Here is a 20971-nt window from a genome sequence, read left to right as displayed (position 1 = left end):
TAAATGACATTTTGAAATGACATGTAAAATAGTGCCATATCTGTGAATGGCTCTGGACTGCAAGCATACATGCATACACACACACAAACACAGACACACATACAAAGGCAGGGGTAAAAAAAATAATAGTTCATTTTCTTATTTTCAAACAAAATTACTTTCTATTTTAAATTGTTATCCCTTTAAATGTTAACAAAAGTTTTTAAGGGAAAGAGATTTATAGAGCAGATTTTGTGACTAAGCATAAACTAGGTATTTTATTTTGCTTTGACTAAGGATTATCACAAAAAATTCTTGTCATGTTGAAAAAGATGAAGAAAAAAATTTGTTTTGAAACATTAACAAACAGGAAAAAAAAAAACAGCAGAGAAACGTGATGACTTAAGTCTGCCTTCTGTTGAAGGTACCCTGGCCCTATACATAACTGAAAGATGTCAGTGTAGTTCTTTTGGCTTTAATGCAAGTAAGGTTTTACAAGAGGCGATTATTGCTTACCTGTCTGTGTTCTGCAAACTGGTCAGAGAGAAAAGAATCATATTCACAAAGAAGAGTGTACTACCTAAAGGGCCAAGAGCTTGTCTTCTCATTCATGGTGATATTTGTTATTTAACCTGAGATGTTTTCTGTTGGGGTTTGGTTTTTGCTTTTTGGTTTCGGTTTTTATTTTGTTGTTGTTTTGGTTTTTTGTTTTGATTTTTGGTTGATTTTTTTTGTCTTGTTTTGGTTTTTTTGGTGGGGAGGGGGTGTTTTTTGAGAAGGAAGAAACAAAGGCAAGATTCAAAGGAGAAAAGGGACATCTGGTTTAAGGCAAACATGGGTCTACTTGCTTGCTGGTTTGGTTCCAGGAAAGATGCTTTGCAGAAACTCGGTTTCATTCTTTCTGTAGTACCTGTTTTGCAGTGGTATCTGTGAGGATTTGATTTATTCACATTCCCCATGAGATCTGTTATTTTCCCCATTGCAAGATGACATGTGATACATATTCATGTCTTAGGTCCCTCTGTGAGTTTCTTTTACCTGTAGAATACTACACTACCCTGTAGCACAGTGCAAGTTACCATAAATGGTAGTATAATATATAAACTTTAACTTGCACCTTCACATTGTTCCCTTATTTACCCCAAATGAATCAGAGAAGCAGATACTCCCTAGTCCCTTCGCCATCCTGTCAGTACCAGCTGGCTGGACAGACCATGCTCTAGTGACTCCAGGCCAAACTTAATTGCTTCTCAAGTGTACGTAGGTGTTAGTCCCAGACAAAGCAGAAAGGGTTGGCAGTGGAGAAGCTGAAGAAACAAGTGAGCTTTCTCACCACACTCTGGAGCTGCTCTTATATTTAGAGAAAGCCAAAGACTGACAATGAAACAGAAAGGAAGCAAGGGAAGGGTATGTGTGTGGGTAGTGTGTGCAAAGCTTTCCTCCAGCTCTCCACTGAGCCATGACCCGGTTTCTCTAGGAGCTGCCTGCTGTTTTCTTATTTTCAACGCAAGTTCCTGAGACAATGCTTTGCATGCCAAACAGGGTCAGCTGCTCAGATAGGAAAGGTTCTGAACGGCACATGCACCCCCCTTTCCATCTTTTCTAGTGCCTCAGCTGTTCCTTTTTAAATTTCTTTTCCTTCTATTTTCCCTTTCCTTGTTCAGAATCAAGAATCAAAATTAGTTCTTACGTGCACAGAGAAAACAAGCGAAAGTTTCAGGGGTATTGAATGAAATTTATTGCAGTGACTGCTAGACTCTAATTTTTTATGGTTATTGTTATCTTGACAGAATCCAAGAAGAAGAAAAAGGAAGGCAAGAAACAAGAGAAGATGCTGGATTAATGGAGCCAACTTGGGCAATGTGAGAAAGGGACATCAGCAAACATGATCAGTTAACAGTTTCGTTTATACCTAGGCATTTTATCCTAAAATTATTTATAGCTTAATGGTACCATAGAAGGAAACAAGCAAACAGAAAAAAAAAAATAATCTTTTTTTTTATTACTTTAGTATTTTTAATGTATAACCCTAACAAAAACTTTTAGAGGCCTGTAATAAAGGACTCCAATCTCATTTAGAAAATTATGTCTATTGTATATTGAACAATGTAGAGGTTTTTAAAATATTCTCAAGTCTTGCCATAGGTCTCAGTCTGGCAATTACTCCATGCAAGCAGAACCTGAGCCTGTGTGGAGCTCTGCTGAAGCCAGTGGTGCCCTGTGTGATCATAGGAGTCTGGCTGGATGCGATTATATTTAAGATTGGGACCTCATATCTGAAGAAACCCAGACTTGTTTCTTAAGTTCTTATTACATCTTGATAACTGTATGAAATTATTTTTATGGAAAGGATGGGGGCATTTGAGTATTTACAGGCATAGAATTTTTTTTGGCCACCATCTCCAGGTAAAAACCAGTAGCACTCCTGTCCTTGGTCACATTTTGGATGTTAGCAGTAAAAATTTTAAAATCATTCAACAGTTGGACATGGAAGAGTCCTAATTTTTCATGATTTTCTAGCAATGATTTTTCCAAGTAGAATGTTAGCAAAACTTCCTTTTTTTAGCATATCAATGCTGATGGATGGTAGCATCCCCTGGTTTACCTATAAAAGCTGAAAAATGCTTTCTTTTATTTGTTTATTTTGCCAGAAAGGAGAATATCCTTTTGACAAAAATCTAGTTGAAATTGTTGTGATTCTGCCTGACCCAACTCCCTCTTGTATCGGTGGGAATTGTCCTGTTGATTTTATGTATAGCTGATTGAAAAATACTATGTCTGATGGGAAGTAACAGAAGAAATCTGTTTGGAAACTGCCTGAAGTTGTTTGTATTTTTGACTTAAAAAAAAAAAGGACAACTTGTGGAACTTGAAACCAATAAGAATGGAATTAATTTTTGTTTCTCTGTTAGTAAAGTAGAAGGGAAATATAAAAGCAGTACCTTTTCTTTCTTCCATTTTTATATAAGCAAAAAAAGACCTTGGAAAATTTCACTCAACGTAAAAAGAGTTCTGTGATTTTTTTTTTTTTTTTTTTTTTTTTTTTTTTTTTTTTACTGATCTGCAGGAAAAAAAATACAGCCAGCTGGTTTTCAGTTTGTTCAATTTTGCCTATTTTAAATGATAATAACAATAGAGTCATAAAGTAGAAAAAAGATCCAACAAAGTGCTGGCCTGTTCCCAGCTAAACAGTCGTTTAATAAACTAAACAAGTAAACCAGACTTTTCAGAGGAAACGTGTTTTCAGTGCCCGAATTAATTTCAAAATCATTCCTTGCCTGCTGGTCAAGACGAATAGACTCCTTGAAATCCTGCAGGTACCCACTGACTTCAGCGAAGCTGCAGCAGAGTGTATTCATCTGCTGTCTTGAGATTAGCTAGTAGACAAGTAGAGAGTCTTTTTCCAGACTAACATCACTCCCCTTTTCTATGCAAAAAAATATATAACAATTGCAGAGCTTGCCCTCTTTTTTCTTACGTGGAGAGTATGGCTGATCTGAACTTACAGTGTGGCAAGTCCATCCATAGATTTTCTAAACCCTTCTGACGCCAGCTAGCCAAGCCGGCACATAGTTCAAGGTAGACTAGCCACCTGATTATTTCCCAGACTCCTTGGGTGTGTTTTGCCATCTGTGTTGATGTCCTTGTTATTTTGACTATGCTGTTAGACATACCTGAGCCAGTGGTATAATTAAAAATGTCCCCAACATGTGGTGGATGTGCAATGACCAAATCCAAAATCATAAAGGCTCATGTTTGGGTGGTTCTGGGTGCTATTTGCTTTGCTCATGGTCTAATCAGGTCTACCTGTGCTTGTGCCTCAGACTTAAACTAATGAATTGGTAGGTCTGATTGAAAGCAAAGGGAGAAAGAAGCTTTTTCACTCACCAAAGGTTTGTCTGTCTAAATGCTGCATCAGTTCACTTAAAGTGGTTCAGCTTTGAGTGCAAACACTGTTGCACCATTGTCTTACACTGGTTAATCTAGTCCATGTTTCACAGGGAGCTGGCAGGAGTTGGGAATGATGCTGAGACCAACAGTTTGACTATCCTTTAGTGAACCTTAGATATGGCTTCTGATTTCCACCTCTGTGAGTAAGAAGAAAATAATTTCCCCTGTGTTTCCTCTGACACCTGATGGCCCTTATGATTTACTGCCCATCTGGCTTGTTAAAGGAACATTCCTGCTAGTTTTTGAAGGAGACCACTCATGTTCCTATGGTGGTATAGGGCCTCCATGGAGAGAGTTTACAGAAAACAAATAAACAAACAGAAAATTACCATGTTAGGACCAGACGAAAGTGCAGCAGTCCTGGTAGCAAAGAGAGTGAAATACGAGAATTCCTCTGTACTACTCAGCTACATATGTTTGGATCTGTATTAACATCTTATTGTTGACAGTAATTGGAGTTTTATCTGCCATAGTTTATGAACAATGAAGAAAATTTCTAAAAAGGTAGCAGAAAACATTTTGTGGAAACTCTGACAATGAAGGAGATGATAAAAGTGATTCATGGCAGAACACAGAGGAAGATTGAATAGAATAGGTTAGTCAGGTCAGCTCTGAAAGGGGGTGCCTGGTACCTAACAGGAGCAGTTGCTTCACTAGTGACATTGTCAAGAAAGCAAGAGGCAAAAATATGAACAAAACCTCTTCCCATCCTGTCTTGCTCAGTTTCCACTTGAGTCATTCTGAAGTTTCTCCTTATTTGCTTTCTAATCTTCTACCCTCCCTCCTCTGGGAGGGGAAGCTTGTCTGACAGTGCTGTGGGGGTGGCTACTTCAGATGCAATATGTGATTTACCCTCTTGGTGCTATCCTGTTAAAATGGAAAATGACTTAGCATAGGTAGGTTGCTTAGCTAGTTTAACCAACTGAAGCTTGTTTCATGAATGTCCCTCTTGAGAAGTGGTTTCCGCATTCATTTGCTACAGCTATGTTATGGTATGGGGAGATGATAGAAATCCCCCAAATTAAAGGCTTTTTCTGAGCACTCAGATCTCTTAGAGAAAAAGAGAGATGAGTTGTTGAACATCAGCTAAGGATGAACCTTCATCCAGACTCTGGATTCTAGCAAGTTTAAACTTAGGAGAATTTAGGTATAGCTCAGTTCCCTTCCTCTGAGTAGGGTGAGCCAAACTTCTAAGCAAATAGGCCTGTCTGTATTTTGATTTAAAACAATATTTGATGATTGGGGCATTTTCTTACTTTGACATGTCTGCTGACAGAAGTGCCCATATTGAAAGAGAACCATTGCTAGTCAGCCTGACATATTTAACAGACTATTGAATACAGCAGAACTATGGGGCAAGGCTCCAGGAAGCAAGAACATTTGTTGTACATGTAGGTAGATACTAAGTTATAACTTACTGATTCTCATCTTCTAATTCCATAATGATATTTTGGACTGAAGAAAGGAAAGAATAACAATCATAAAACATATCAACAGACAGTGTTGGAGACCTTATGAAAAAGAGAAAGGTGTGAAGTCAGGAGCATTTTATACAAACTTCTTTTGCATGCTCCTGGAGTAGGGAAGACAGGATTAGTGGCTGGCACATTGGTTATTATGCTTTGCTTGATTTGTGCCTTAATGAAAACTAATCAAATGTAGAATGTTACAGAGAAGTCAAGTCCCACTCCAACCTCAAAAGAACGTGTCCAACCAGAGGCAAGGTCAAACAGAGACAATAGTGTATCTGTCTTTTCTGGTTTACGAGTAGAAGCTATGATGATGTTGATAGGTGAAAACATGATGTATTTCTTTATCTTTGGTTATATCCTTCACCATTTGGCATGTGGCAATGAACAATTCAAGTAAAATAACAGACTATTAGGATGAACTAAGGGGAAGTGAATACTTATGGAGACTATTTGTGGAAACAGGCTATAAAACCCCATAAACTATCATGCTGCTAGCAGGGAGTGTTTGAAGATAAACACTGTATAGCATTTCCATTTGTTTAATGAAATCCCTTAACATATGATAAATTTTATCCAAGCTTCTTTAGTCTAACGTCAATGATGAGGATGGGGCAAAAGGCAGCCTGACTGCCTCAGCTTAGGAAGTGCGACAAATTAACAATGTAAACCTGACACTTTTCTAAAGCAAAATACTGGTGAGGTACACCATTTTGACAGGACATAGTAGTCTTTCACATCTCCCAAATTCTTACAAGAGTGGGAAGCAATATGTCAACGGGGATAGGTATCTCATATTCAATCTTTTAAAACTCTGTAGGACAGCATCTTCTGTGAACTTCTGATTGTGTTCTCTCCTCTGTGGGAACAGATTAGACCTGTTGTCTGTCTTCCTCCACTCATCCATAATTTTTATAGTATTTGTAGGTTTTCTGTCAATTCTGCTAAGGCACTCTACCTCTCAGGCAAACCGTGGGTATCATTGATCCTTCCTCATGCTTGAGGCTGTATTCTCCATTACTCACTGAAGTGTTGCAAAACAGCCCAGCAAGCCCCTACCATTGGTACCTCTCATTGTGTCCTTTTAAGGACAATAGCAACTTGTTAATCAGAAGATGACAATGAACACGGAAATATGAGAATGAGCAAAGAATTCCTGGATTCTCTGGGGGAGTGATTCACTGGTAAAACCTTTGTCATAGCTCAACCTGGGCAAGGCTTCCTGGGAGAAAGAAATGCATAACATATGATCAAAAATTAGACATAATGATGAAAGAGTGTCTGCCGTCAATCAGAAAACCACCTTAGCTAGGTAAACAGTGGCAAGAAGCTGCATCCTTTCCCACTGTGTCCTCTTTTACCATCAAATTAAAGAGAGGAGACATGTGTCATAGAACTTCAGGGACAGTGGAAGACTTGCCTGAGCAAATAGCGCATGGAGAGAGCCTCTTCCACCCCATTGATGTTTGCGTTTGGAGAAGGTCTAGGCTGTCTTGCTCAGCAGAAAACTTTGTGTGCTTTTGGACCAAAACTAAATGATGCTGAAGTCTAACAGTTTTCCTAATGTTCCCTTTCTGCTACTCTTCAAAAATGGTAGTCTGCCTTGTGGCCTCATCACTCTGACCTGAGCAGAAATGAGATATTTCAAGAAAAATATGGGAATTCAACTATAATCAACTATCATTATCTCGTTGGTGGGGCTTTTCAATCCTTTTGCCCTTTCTGCAGTTTTCCACTTAAATGTGAAGTGTCTTGGGGTCCCAGATGGCTAAAAATGCAGTAGGTATCTCCTAGCCCTAGCCTTTAAATTGCTTGGCTTTGAGTGAGTTGCCTATTCCTTATTTTAAAAAAACACACAATAACAAACAAAACCCCAAACAGAACTAGAAGCATGTGTCCAACGTATGAATTTGCTGGTGAGATAAAACAGAGGCTCCCAAGTATTCCCATTTCAGAAGGTCATTCAAAGTTAAAGACACTATAAAAGCTTTAGCCCTGAATTCTGTGATGTAAAGCTAGAAAAATGGATAGTATGTTCAAAGCTGTCTTAACTATAGCCAATTTCATTCAATTAATTACGCTGTTTAAGTTGCCTCACCCTCATCTACCTGGCAAGAAGACATTATTTAACTTTTCTCATTAGGTCGTTCATTGCACTTCCCATATTGTAATTGTGTAGTTCATCTAGATTTTTATAGCTGAACGAATGGCTCTGATAATCTAAAGCGTGTTGTGGTTGCTGAGGGGACCTGAAGCAAAGTCAGGTTAGTACGGCTGCAGCTTTGAGCTAGAAACCACCTAATGAGGATATCAGCACAAGGCACAGCAGGTCTCTAAATATATATGCATACATACCGCATATATGTTCGTATATGAGGAAGCAAAACTATTAAAAAAGTGCATCCATAACTCAAAATGTATCTCACAAATAGTGCTGCCATGTTTTCAACCTAAAGTAGAAGTGAAGGAGCTTTTTGTCCTGCGTTGGTATTTACACAAGGATACAAAAGTAGTATATAGGATGAAGAGATAGGTTTCTTCCCACTCACCAGCATATCAGTTTAAGGATAGCTGTGTCTGAGGAAAATGCAAAACACATACCAATGAAATGGCCAATAATAGGACTTAGTATCACGGTGATGTTCTTTTCTGTCACACCATGTACGTGGAAGGGCTTTGTTCAAAGCTTCGAAGTGGATGGACTGCTTCAGTTAGGTGCGAACATACAAACCCAGGCAGAAAAGGCTTTTTCTCTGCCAATAAAAAGTGAGGAAAATGGGAAAAAAAAGATGGAAAACATAAAGTAAAACTGAAGTCAACTTAATACTTGTAGTTTGGATGTTAAACAGAAAGAACAAATGAAAGTCAAAATAATGAATTAAAGCCTGAATATCATGTTCAATGGATTTCTAATTCTGTATATATCTATTAAACCAGTGCTATATGATGTCTTCTCATGGGTTACTCTCTTTTTCCTTTTCCTTTTCATTTTTTTTTTCAGTTTGTATATTGATTTTGTAAGCTAGCAGTGTGTTACCTTTTCAATTTTTTTAAACTTGTATGAAAGCCATATATCCATATTGTAGAATGAAAGCATTAATCCTGTAACATCCCTTAATGTTTCCCTTAGCTCTGTGGGATTGTGGGAGGCTCTAGCGAATGTATATGTTTACCAATTGTATCAACGTAATTTACTTGCTCTTAGTGGCTATAAAGAATTAAATAAACTAATACACAGAAGTGTGGTGTTCTCATTTGGGTGTGGAAACTGTAGGGGACTTCTGAAGATTCTGAAATTAATTTGAAGTATTCTTAGTGGTCTGTTTTTATTATACTAATTTCCCGTCCTCTACAGGTGTTGCTTGTCCCAGAAACACTTGCATTTGTAAACTCAGAAAAATTTTAGTCTGTAGAAATCTGCCAGAAAATTACTCTAGCAGAAAACAGCCCTTTGGTTTGTGCATACAAAAGTCTGCCCCAAATTCCTGAAAATTATCAGTCCTTTAAAGCAGCTTGTTTCAGTATACAGTTATTTCAGCCTGTATAATACTGACACAATGACAGGTTACTGATGAGGAGTTAGGTTGGTTGGTTTGTTTGTTTGTTTTTTAAATTACTCTATCAGCTAAGCAGTGGGAAAACCTTGTTCCCAGTCCTGTCATGCTTAGCAGTTTTACTGTAACAGTGACCTTAATGAGTGTGTGTGTTCGTTCAGAGATGATTAAGCCTCAAGAGTAGAGCAAAGAAGTTAAATTGCATTAATAGACTAAATAGAATTAGATAGAAATTCAGGTAATGCTAATTGTGTGTTAATTTCTTCTCCTTTCTTTTTGTTCTTTGATCAACCTTTTTTCTAAATTTACTTTCTGTTCCAAATACTTTTCCTGTTTTGTTTCTGTGTTCAACTATTAGTTAAAATGTTAGAATAATTAATTACTCTGTACAACCTATTCTATCACTCACCGCCAAAAGAGGGAGATGCTTCACTGTTTACAAGTCTAGGAGATTTATACAGGCTTCTGAAATTGTTTGGAAGAAAGTGAAGTATTGTAAGGTATGAAAACCAACAGTGCATTCTTCAAACTAATGGACTCCGCAACTGAAATGCTATCCTTGGAAAGCATACCGAAGCCCTCATTACTATTTAATTACAAAAGAAAAAAATTACTTCCTTTTTAGTATGCTACCTAGCAGTTAGTTACATTTTCAGGTTACTGAGTAATGAGAGAGTTTTGAGATGCTCTTGTTCTTCTATGGGAGATATCTGATCTCCTCAGTAAGCCTGAGCTGCTTGAGAGTTGTCTCAAGTCATGCTTAACTTCCCAAAGCTCCATCATGTAGGGTACATAGTATGATTTCTCTTGTCCTTCCCATCTCTATCCCCAAATACTGACTAAGCTATAAGCAGGCCTGGCAAAGAGCTGTTAGACTGGCTCTTTTCTGGTGGTTGCCTTCATGGAATAGTTTGTTAGAAGGCCATCTTTGTGTTTACATAGCCACTTTTTGTTATATATGGAGTGTATGAATGGAAAGGACTTCATGCAGAAGAGACCCAAAATTTGCTACCACTCTGCTCCAAATGAGTGAGTGATGATTCATTAAGTGGGTCTATGGATGCAAGAAGGATGACTAGTGGTGAGTGGGACGAGATGTACATGCAAAAGTAACCACTAGCAGTGTGAAGGCCACTTTGAGAACTGTAAGCTCAACCTATGCATTACTACAGCTGAAGTTGAAAACCTGTTTGTACTTCATCATCCCTCTGGGATGCACAGGGTAGAATTGTAATTAATACTCAAATGCATGATAGTCGCACATGCACACATACAGACACACTCACTTCTTCCCTTTCCTTGTAGATGACAGAGCAACACCTGATTTTTACTGAGAACAGAGAACTTGCACAATGAACTGTTCATGTTCAAGATTAAACATTCCCACAAAGTAATAATACAATTCTTTGTCTATTGTCATCTTATACAGTGACGTGGGAAGCCATCTGCACAGAGATCCTCTGCCAATTTATCCTACTTAGCCTGTACTGATCAACTCTAGAGAAACCCAATGAAAGAAGAAAACTTGTATTCTTATAGTAAAACAAGTCTGTTATAAAATCTTCACTGTTTACTGAAAGCATTTCTTAAGAAAGACCATTACACTTGATTCGTGGTCAAATTAGATTTAAAAAGAAATGCACATGCACACACACACACAGTGTCTTTTACAGAAAAATACCTCCATTCCTTCTGTTACCCTGAGTTATAGAAAGCTCCTTTGCTACACAACCACTGTTGAAACTATTGTCTCCATTGGCAAACAATTTTTTTTTTATTTGTATTTATTCAGTCTCTGCTTGCTTTGTTACATTCTAATGCTTTTAATTTGCTGCTTTGCTCCATTTCTATCTCAGGAACAAAAGATGAGAGCTTGGATCTGAAAAGGTCAGTAACTATTTTTTGTCCTGTTCAGTAGATGAAGCCTCTAAAGACCAGAACACAAGAAAGAATCCTTCTTAAAAAAAAAAAAAAAAAAAAAAAAAAAGTGTACATAGATATATATACAATGGTAAATGTTTTCAGTTAATTGGTAGCTATTTAGCAGTTGCTAAGTGTTACTGGATGTTCTGAAGGCAAAGTAAAAGTAAAATGTAGTATTCTGGGAATGGAGAAAAGCAAAAGAGCTTTTCATGACACTGATAATTAACTTGCACACTATTACATTTGGAAATAGAGGCTGTGGGTTTGTTTTGGGTTTTTACCTGAATACACATCTTCAAAAACCTACTGTTCATAACAAAAGAAAGAGATCTACACCCAAGTAATTTTTTCTTTTTCTGCCTGTAATACCTTAGCTTTTTTATTTTTATTAAATATTATTTTATATAGTAATTCTTGTATTTCTACTGTTCATGACATAGCACTACAGATGCTCATGGGATCTAGATACTCAACCTCGGTCAAGTGAAGTTGATGTCACTCCAGGATGCACAGGGGACCTCAGTCTGACAAGGTGGCTGCCTGGGGATGTGAATGATGCAAGGGGAATCTCCAGCTGCAAGAATGGATCAACTTCCACTTTCTCCTCAAAGCATTTGTGGTGGAGGTAGTGATAAGAGATGTAACACAGAGCAATATTATCCCTATTGGCCTTTCTCCCTCTTTTTTTCTCTCTTCCTTGCTGTCTTTCTTTTCCTTTCTTCCACTCTCTACTTGGGCTTGGGCCACATACTACTGAACCAAAACTTGAGGAGTAAGTGATTGCCTGGGAAGGGATGTGTCCATGATGTCTGCAATTGCATGGAGTCCCTGTTGTATAGACTCTTCAAACTTCAGTGGGGCTGGCAGTTTTGGGAATGAGATGTTGAACAAGAGAGGTGATTTTAGAGTGGTGAGAATAGGATCGCTGATGTAAAGATCAGCACAACAAGAAAATAGGTATACATGTCATAGAAAGATAACAAAAAAGGGCCCAGTCTGAGGTGCTGAAGAGTCCCATTCCAAAAGTAGGATTACCTGGGCAGTTGATGGAACTGGCTGCAGAGAAAGCCAGAGATTTCTCCTTTTGTCTTCTGACACAATACACTAAAAATGATTTATGTTCAATTCAGGACCTGATTTCGAATATATTCTGAACGTGAAGTGGCCTATTTTCAGCCTGGAGAAATATCTTGAGACTCATAATGTATAAAGATCCTAAAATTTATAATATCTCAGTCCTGTAACAATTTACATGAGTGCTGTGCTTTATGTGCTGTAGATAGTCCTACTGATTCAACAGGCCAATTCCCAGTGCAAAAACCCAGAGTGTGGCAGGACCTGGTCTCCATTTATCCTTAGCTGGGAGTGAAGTACAACATTTGTTCTATTTGCTGTTGTCCTCCTTTGATGACAGGAGTCCATCAAGCCACCTGCACAACTGAGTGTTGCAAAGACAAAACAGAAATTCCTTGTGATAAAGACTGTTTTGTAAGCAGTTGAATTTGAACTGGGCCTGTGTATCATCACGGCTACTTGCTGTCTTATCTGGAAAGCTCTCTAAATAAGCCACTGCTCTATCTACAAGTATGGGAAGAAAAAGACCAGTGAATTTTTGTTCAGTGCAGTGTGTACCCAAAAGAGTAAGTGCTCTGCAGCCTTAATGTAAGGTTGCAGTAAAGTGGTAAAATAAAAACAGAACAACAAGCTTTTAGATGAAGAAAAAACAATGGAAAAGGCAGCAACCTTCCTACTTCACAGCATTTATGCTACCAGTCCCTGAAGTAGATGGATTTCATCAAGGGAGATGAAAAACACTCTAACCTTAAACCCAGAAATATGCTTCTTTGTTTGCTGTTGTTATTAGTAGCAATGACAACAACAATTTAACAGCCATTATTGTGCTTTGTACTGTAGTTTAGTAATATACTCTCAGATAACACCTTTGATTCAAAAACTTTTATGCAGTTTGTCAGTGCTAAGTACCCACCATCCCTGTGGGTGAGGTGGAAGGTTAATCTCGGAGGCTGTCCATAGGTTCCCGCTGTAGTCAATGGAGCATGACAAGTCTATTCAGACGATGATTCAGAGTAGAAGGCTAATTTAGCAAATCTGAACGATGTCATGAAGGGCGTCTCTCCTCACTAACTGCGTAGGGAGCTTAGGGAAATTAAGTGTATTAGGTTGATCTGAGTTTCACCTGGTAGTTTGCCTTCCCATAAAGATAGCAAGCTGCAACACTGGAGGCCGGAACTTCAAAGGTATTTAGGAATTTTAAAAGTAGGGGGTCTTAATATCTTTGATGACAGTGGGCAAAAAAAGTAAAAGGTAAGTGGGATAAGGCCATGGATTATGGCAGTGAGGAATCACATCTGAAGTCCCAGTGCAAATCTTTTTTGTCAGAGGGGAGGGAGGACTGCACACATAGCATAGACCAAGCAGGAGAGTGGGAGAGAGGTGAAAGACAAGAGCTCGCAGCCTTCTCCTGGGCCCTGACATCGGTATTGAGGCAGAGGGGAGAGAAAGTCCCTGCTTTTGTTCTCTTGTTTGCCTCAGCTGAGGGAGGGAGAAAGGGAGGGAGGCCTGGAGAGGGGCTGTGCCCCCCTCCGGGCTCCAGGGCCTTTATGCCACACAGCAGGTGTGAGGGGAAGCTCCTCTCCCCGGATGAATGTGCATGTGGATGCGGATGCCCCCGCTTCTTTCATGGCCGTGCTGGGAACCAGAGCGAAGCCGCATTTCTCAACAGCAGGCCAGTAATTCCTGGAAACAAGCGAGCGCAGGAAGGGGCCGTGGAGCGAGAATGGGGATGGTTTGGGAATAGCTCTGCAGGACCACTCCTTATCTAGCACTGCCCATTGACAGATTTAGGGCTTCATTCACAAGACATTCAGCATCTCCTGAGAGACCTAAAACTGGTATCTGAACTACTTCTCTCTGTGAAAAGCTGATCTGGCCAAAAAATCTCTCTAAATTCTTCAGCTGACAGGAGCTACATAAAAAAAAATATCACAGAACCCACAGGCCCCTCTTATTCACATCCCAGTTCTTTGCTTGCTCTCTGTTTGGCACAGGCGAGCTCTAGCCAGCCCAGCACTCTACCCCCTCCATCCATATCAGCAGCTGCAATGACAGGAGCTCTAAGCCAGGAGCTCTAAGCCAAATGCCTGGCATGCAGGAGCCTCTGCCAGAACAAAACCGCATATTTAGATCTGTGCTTTCAGTGCCAGGTGGGAGGTGTGACTGTCAAAGGAAGGAGGCCTGAGGCTGTGGCTGGAAGGCTGTGCTGTTGATCCAGGGGGCCAGCCACTGTCAGGAACCCTCCAAAAAACAATTAAGCACATGAGTTAGAGCTGATGGGTTGGGCTTCTGAATTTGCCACATGCTTCCTGACACGGTGCTGGCTTTGCCTTAAAGCCAAATCATGTCATCTTTGAAAAGAAAGGCTAAACTTGTTTTCAAATTTAAGTTTTTGAGTATGTTTTTAGCAATCTAGGCAAATAAAAAAATCTTCTTTTCTGTATCAGATACAGTAGGCTGGACTGTGAAAGTTACTGCCTCCAGGGACTGAATCTCCAGCTGCTAGAGCTAAAGCATGTACTGAATTAAGGGACACATCCCCCAGATGTGTTGAAGCACCTAGGACTATTTCCAGATAGCCTTAGTTCTCCCTGTGTCCTCAAGAGCAGTACTGCTTGCTGGCTGGGCTCCTCTGGAGGTGTAGAGCAAACCAACAGGAAATGTGGACTCTTGAACTCTAAGAAAGAACTAGTCCAGGTGATCTGGACTGTTAATACAAAGTCCTGAGCAGCCAGCACCTTCAGAGTGGGACAGAGCTCAGATAAACTTCTGGGTTTAGTGTTTCCTACATCTAACTTCTGCTGCTGATGTGAAGATTGTAGATACCATCTTCATTTTTTCCTGAATCACCTGCTGAAACATTGCAAGATTTACTTAGTCTTACTTAGATGCCTAAAAATATCTTTGAGGATCTAAGCTGAAATTTGGCAAACATTCTGATAGCATGTCCTTATTTTTTATTCTCTCATGCCTTTAAAGGCAGCTTTCTTTGGAATGGGCAATGGTAAAAAGGTTTCAGTTCTCCAGTGTGAATTACTAGTCCTGCTACCATGAATTCTCATGCAGTCCTATAATCTCTGCTGGTGAACCTTTTGCTTTTCTGATACAGCACTTTCACCTGAGAGATCTTTCTGAGTGAAATCAGATGAGACCTTCCAGAAACTGTGAAAATATTCTGCAGGCAAGTGTCTCATTGAAATATAAGCCATGAGAGGTAAGATGGAGAGGTTAAGCCAAAAGGAAGTCATAAAGCAAACACACACTGTGTCTTCCACCACAGTAATGTGTTTTGGAAACAACAGCTGATTTCCAGCATACGTAAGCTGGTCTGGTTTAATCAGTGATGGAAGAAGATTGTTGGTAAGCATGGCTGAAGCCTTAAAACTGTGGTGGGAGAGAATCGAGGAAAACAAGATAAACATGTTTCGTCCTTAAAGGCAGTAGCAAGAGTGATAGGCATAGAGATTACTTTGTGAGCAGGAAAGTGGAAACCAAATTACATACACCAATTTATTCAGGCAATTTTGTCATCACAATCCAAAGTGTAGAGAATGCACCTGGAGCACCATAGTAACATGGTCACAGGCTTTCAGAGCTGCTTTCTTCAGAGATGCCTGAAGATTAGCACCCTAAATAAAGGTACCTCTGTAAGGTAACTGCTCCCTCAGTGAGGGACTTCCATCTGGAAAGCAACAGCAACAAATCAAGGCTGTTAATCAACTTCTGATACTTTATGCCCTGTATAATATTCCTGCAATCTCTTGTATCCCTGCCACACTAGTCTTGGTGCTAATATTTTTGTACGCAGTGCAAGAAAAACGTCATCCATTTTGATTTTGGCTTACATTCCTGTCAGATATCTGAATCTGAACCACCTTCTTCTCAGCTGTGCAAAACTGGCCTGGTCTCTGACCTGGGAAATCACATGTCCTGTGGATCTTGTAACAGGACTGACAGTCCATATTTTCAGGGAGACAGGAGATGGAAGAAGTTTAGGAAAAAGACAATACACACAAATTCCCACCAGAAATGGATACAGCAGAAGATAAATCTGCCTTCAGACCTGAAGAGACACTTAATACATATCCATGGAAAAACCCCAGTTGTTTGTCTAAGAATCCAAATTTTTACATTGCCAACCAGCATATAATTTTGGAAGTACTAAAATGACATTCCTGGAAGTCACAGCTTTCTATTTGCAAAAAAGGCATTGAACCTCAGACATGTTGTGGTAACAGAGTTTGTAGATGCAGTTGGTCATTTGCAGTCATTCCACCCCAGTAACAAAAGAGATGATAACCTCTATTTGTACCAGAAAGTCAGTTTGAATTATGTGAGAAAAAGACAAAATGAGAAATTCTGAATATGTACTGGATGAGAAAGGTGGCAGATTCACAGTGAAGTGCTCAAAGAAAATGAGCCAAAAGAAAATTAAGCTTTCAATTTCAGTTTCACGCTCTTTTTAAGCTTTCATTTTTGAGGATATTTTGCCTAGGAAGCTCTAGAGCTGACAGAACAAGTTTTCTTCCTACATGTGTCTAGTGTTTTCAGTGCACAGCCTGGCCTTCTGCCAGACAAAGCATCTTTTCCTAAGAAGTTTGTTTTCATAGTCTGCCAGGTAGGCTTGCAAAATAGCACTCATAAAATTAGACAGACTACTGCTCAAAACAGTTAAAAGCTCTGTGTCAAGATATTTTAATGGGGAAGAGAATGGATTACAGGTACGTTTTGGCTTGGAACAAAAAGCTGAAATGAACTCTGGTTCCTTAGCATCATTTATCCCTGTGAACATCCAGCAAGACTTGAGCATGCCAGGCTCATACCATACCAAAGGCTTAGGGAGTTTAAATCACCGTTCTTTGGCGAGAGACCTCTGCTCAGATACTCTGCTCTCTGTTATAGCACATTATGCCCCTTCAAGATACTTGCTTTCTAGTCTTCACCTCATCAGAAGAGGCTGCTCCATGAAATATATTCAACAGCCATGGAATGGAACTAAAGACAACTCTTAGGGCTGGGCTGACTTCTAAACTACTTGACTTCTAAAACTACTTCACAGTACCATCCCCAACAAGCAAAAAAGGGCAAAAAATAGCAGATAAAACAAAGGTGTTCAGGGGCAGTAACCCAAAAGAGAGAAGAGACCACAGAACATTTTGGCCATGTGGAGGCAGCACACATTGCTTGCTGGACTTGAGCTCTTTCCTGGTTGTCTGTCCTCATGTTTTCTGTAATGTTTCCTTACCTGTAAGCCGTTGAGTCCCTGACTGTAACCTTTATGAAACAAGCTTTCCTTCTTTTTCCCTGCAATAGCAATCTAGTGTCAGTGAGCACAGGCAAACAGAGCTCAAGGACAGCAAAGCGAGCAGAAAACCCAGAGGGACCAGTACCCAGAGATATGTCCAGGGAGCCTGGCAGTGTGTCCTGCTGCTGCAGAGCATGAAGGTGAAGGCTGCTCACACTTTCACATCTTCTGCCCTGCTTTCTGTGGGCATGGGGGAGAACCCTGCCACAGGCTTGGAGAAAGCCTGAGATGTTGTGCATGAGCCTTGTGTCAGTGTTTTTAAGCCATCATATTTATCCCACATTCACTAATATTTTTAAATGAGCAAATAATTCTCACTTTTCTTTTGTACCTCTGTTGTTCCTGAACAACTCTTACATGCTGTTCTGCACAGGAGGGATTAATTGTTGGAAGTTAATTACAAGCATGTTCCTGCAAGGATTTGCTCAGTGAAATCTTGTGCTGTGTTGGTTGATCTTTTTAGCTGGAAACATGCAGTATGGCACAGGCTGTGCTTCTGTCCCTAGGTGAGACTGTGAAACTATTAAAATTGCCTTACTGGCAGGAATTATAACATTTTCAGATTCAAAAAATTGTCAAAAATTAGCTATTTATTCCAATATTTTTGCCAGCAAACTGCTCTGCCAGATTCTTTCCAGAAAGCAAACAGGAAAAGAGCATCTGTGCATTCAGAGTGAACCCATTTATAATCTGAACTAGTATTGGTTGAAGACATTTTACACTTGATACTGAAGATTTTGGTTTTATCTACGAGTTTCCTGACTTTTTGCTTTTGGCTAAGTTTCTACTGAGCTACATGGAAGCCTAACAGTCAGAAGAATTGAACCATGATGCCCTCATTTTCCTCAGTTATGAAATGCTTTATTTGAGTTCTAGTAAGCTGGGAAGTTTCAGTAACAGGTGAACACCCCCTATAGTTAGTTATTTTGCCTACTGTGAAATTTAAAGTGGAAGGTTGTCCTTCTGCCTAGAGAGTGTGCTTATGTTTGTTTTTTTCCTCCCCCGTGGTGTAGTTAAATTTGAACTTGTGCTGATTTTATAAAGTCGTGGCATATACTCTGAATACAAACCAGCCATTGCTGACAGGGGCTGGCAGGTACTGTGACCCCATGAGCAAACAATAAAATTTTACTACTATGTTCGTATATTGCTGAAGAGAACATGAGTGTTCTGGGAAAGCAGAAAAAGTCCAGGTGGTTCAGTAGGACTAGTAATACCTTAAAGCATTTCCCTTCAGTCATTGCTAAAAAAACATAGTTGGCCTATCATGCCAGTGAATTTGCTTAAAAGACACATCATTAGATTATAGTGAAATGATTTGGTTTCCACCTATTTCTGCCTTGAGTATATCATTGCTGATTTTTTTTCCATTACTCCCATCCTTTACATTGTCATGTGATTTTCAAGACAGAGTGCGCTCCATGAATTTATTCCGTCTCATCATAGCTGTGCAAACACATTTTCAGCATTTAGCCATCTCTGCCATTTGAGATGGTCTCCTCCTGTAAACACACTGACACCAAATCAGTCTGCTATGATTTGCCAGGCTTCCAGCAGGGACAAGGGGAGACAGGCTCTCCCAGAAAAACCAGACTAGAAAAACATTATTTGCTTGGTGGACTAGAGAAGATGTTTTGGTGCCAGCCAGGCTGTGCCTGAAGCGCAGGCACAAGACCTTTAGTTTTATTTTCCAAAGGGGCTCTGTCAGGGCTTTGCAGGGTCAATGCTCAGGGCAATCTCTGTCTGGGACATCTTTGTGCTTGGTTTTGTCCCTTCTGGTCCTCACTGATCAGGCAGGACCAGAATTCCCCGTTGCACTTGCCATTAGCTAATGTGATCCCTCCCTTCCCATTTTTGCAGCTGACACAGCCTTATCACTTCCCATCTTTACTGGAAAATCAAATGAGGTTTGAGACAGTATTGGGGGAAAACCACAACTGCAAGTCATTTTATTGTGTTTATACACACTTAGGTAAGTGAGGGAAAATCTACCTGATCATCTAAGTGAAAAAAAACACAGCACCATCCTAGGCCTTTTTTTTATTCAAAGTACTTTTCCTATCCCTGTGTCAGTTGATTGTGACATTTATACCAGGCAAACAACCAAAAAACTTTCTCTGTCTGTATTCCTCCATAAGCTAGCATCCTGTATGGGCAGTTAGGTTGGAGACCAGACAGATTGCCCTGGAACACTAATTAATGTAGAACATTTACTGATATTACATCACATTAAAACCAATTACACTTCCATTACACTTGCCTACTTTACCCCTTCCTGCCTATATACCTGTTGAATCCATATTTAATTTGGGAGTGGATTAGCTAATGAGGTGGTAGAATTACTTGCTAGCCTGGCAGCAAGGCAAGGAAAGCCATCCAGCAAACGCTTTCTGATTTGGAAGTTTTCTCTGAAAGGTAGCAAAGAAAAAATAAACTGGAGCAGGCCCTCTTCATTAATTCAGCTTCCCTTAGGAACGGTCTGACCACAATTCCCACATGCTGTGATTTTATTTTTTTTTTCTCTTTCTTCTATCTTACAGTAGTCTGGAGTGATTGAAAGAATAGTTATTGAGCAAAAAACATTTGTGCAATAACTATGACAGAACAGAGGAGAGGTTTACATCCGCACAAACTGACTCCAAAAAAATCCCCTCTGGTCAAACAGTAAATGTTCTGGGATCAAAGCAACACTCCAGAAATACTCCCAGTGGAATTATTCTTGAATAATTCAATGCTGTATCTCTGTTTTTGATTCTGTTCATGTAATTTTCACATGGGGGCAAAAACAGAGCTTGCAGCATTCATAGCCAAGCAGTCATGAGTGGCATCAAGCAGATCTGTGCCCCACTTGCTGGAAAAGAGCACACAGTGGCAATGAAAAGTGAAGCTCAGAGGTCCCAGCAGGGAGAGGAATGAGGAATCTCTTAGGGAGGAAAGAATACTTATTTCTGTAATGAGACTTACCCTTGGAAAGGAAGCAGAGGATCCAGAGTCATTGTTGGGTGTATTTTATCTTGAGGCAGGGGACTTATTTTACAGGCTGAAATTGGATTGCAGGGTTACTGTGCTACAAGCAGGCCAATGAGATTTAAAGGCAGTGCTATCAGGGAGAGAACAAAAATGAGCCCAGGTCCATCTGGGACAAACAGAGTGGAAGGGGTGGTGGCTCCCATCACAGCAGATGGGCTCTGAAGGCTGTGTGGTACCTCATGTATGTGAATGAATGTGGTTTGAAGAGGAGCTCTGTGTTCAGGATCAGTGCTGTCAGAGCTCACTTGCTGCACCGTGTTCAGAGGGAGAGGGATAGCAGAGACGTGGAAAGCTGCAGCATGGACCAGTTCTAAGGTGGTTTATGGTGGCATCTCTCCATGAGAGTCAAGCGAACCAAGCAGGCTTGCTGGAGCTGGGCATAATTGGGTCAGCAAGTACTGTAGGACTTTTCTATTATAACGCTGTGTGTCATTAAGAAGTGAATTTTGAAAACACGTTAAAAGTAACAAAAGTAGGAAGTCTGAGTTTTGACAGTAATGATATGAATTCCGTGGACTGAGAGAAGGGAAGAAAGAGGCTGATGTGGGTCCTGTTACCTCAGTAATATTTCATTTGCTGCTTAGTGTTACTCTTAGGCACTTCTTTTGCCAGGCTGATGTTGGTGCCTGGCTTTTTGAACAGTGACAACTGTTAGGTACAGCTGTATCTAAAATGCACACTCAAGA

General features: G+C 39.9%; 1 protein-coding gene across 2 annotated transcripts in view; it reads left to right on the top strand.

The window, feature by feature from the left end:
* The window catches only part of PTN (pleiotrophin), a 78832-nt gene extending 70193 nt beyond the window's left edge, over nt 1-8639 (top strand). For both annotated transcript variants that reach the window (XM_030481040.1, XM_030481041.1), the window contains one exon: nt 1770-8639. In XM_030481040.1, coding sequence (XP_030336900.1) covers nt 1770-1822 — 53 coding nt within the window. In that variant the 3' untranslated portion in view covers nt 1823-8639. The remainder of the gene's footprint in view (nt 1-1769) is intronic.
* The last annotated feature ends 12332 nt before the right edge of the window (nt 8640-20971 follow it).

This window comes from Strigops habroptila, chromosome 3, assembly GCF_004027225.2.
Source record: "Strigops habroptila isolate Jane chromosome 3, bStrHab1.2.pri, whole genome shotgun sequence".
In the NCBI taxonomy this organism is placed as follows: domain Eukaryota; kingdom Metazoa; phylum Chordata; class Aves; order Psittaciformes; family Psittacidae; genus Strigops; species Strigops habroptila.
The sequence above is the reverse complement of the archived record's forward strand: the minus strand, read 5'-3'. Positions and strand labels throughout refer to the sequence as shown.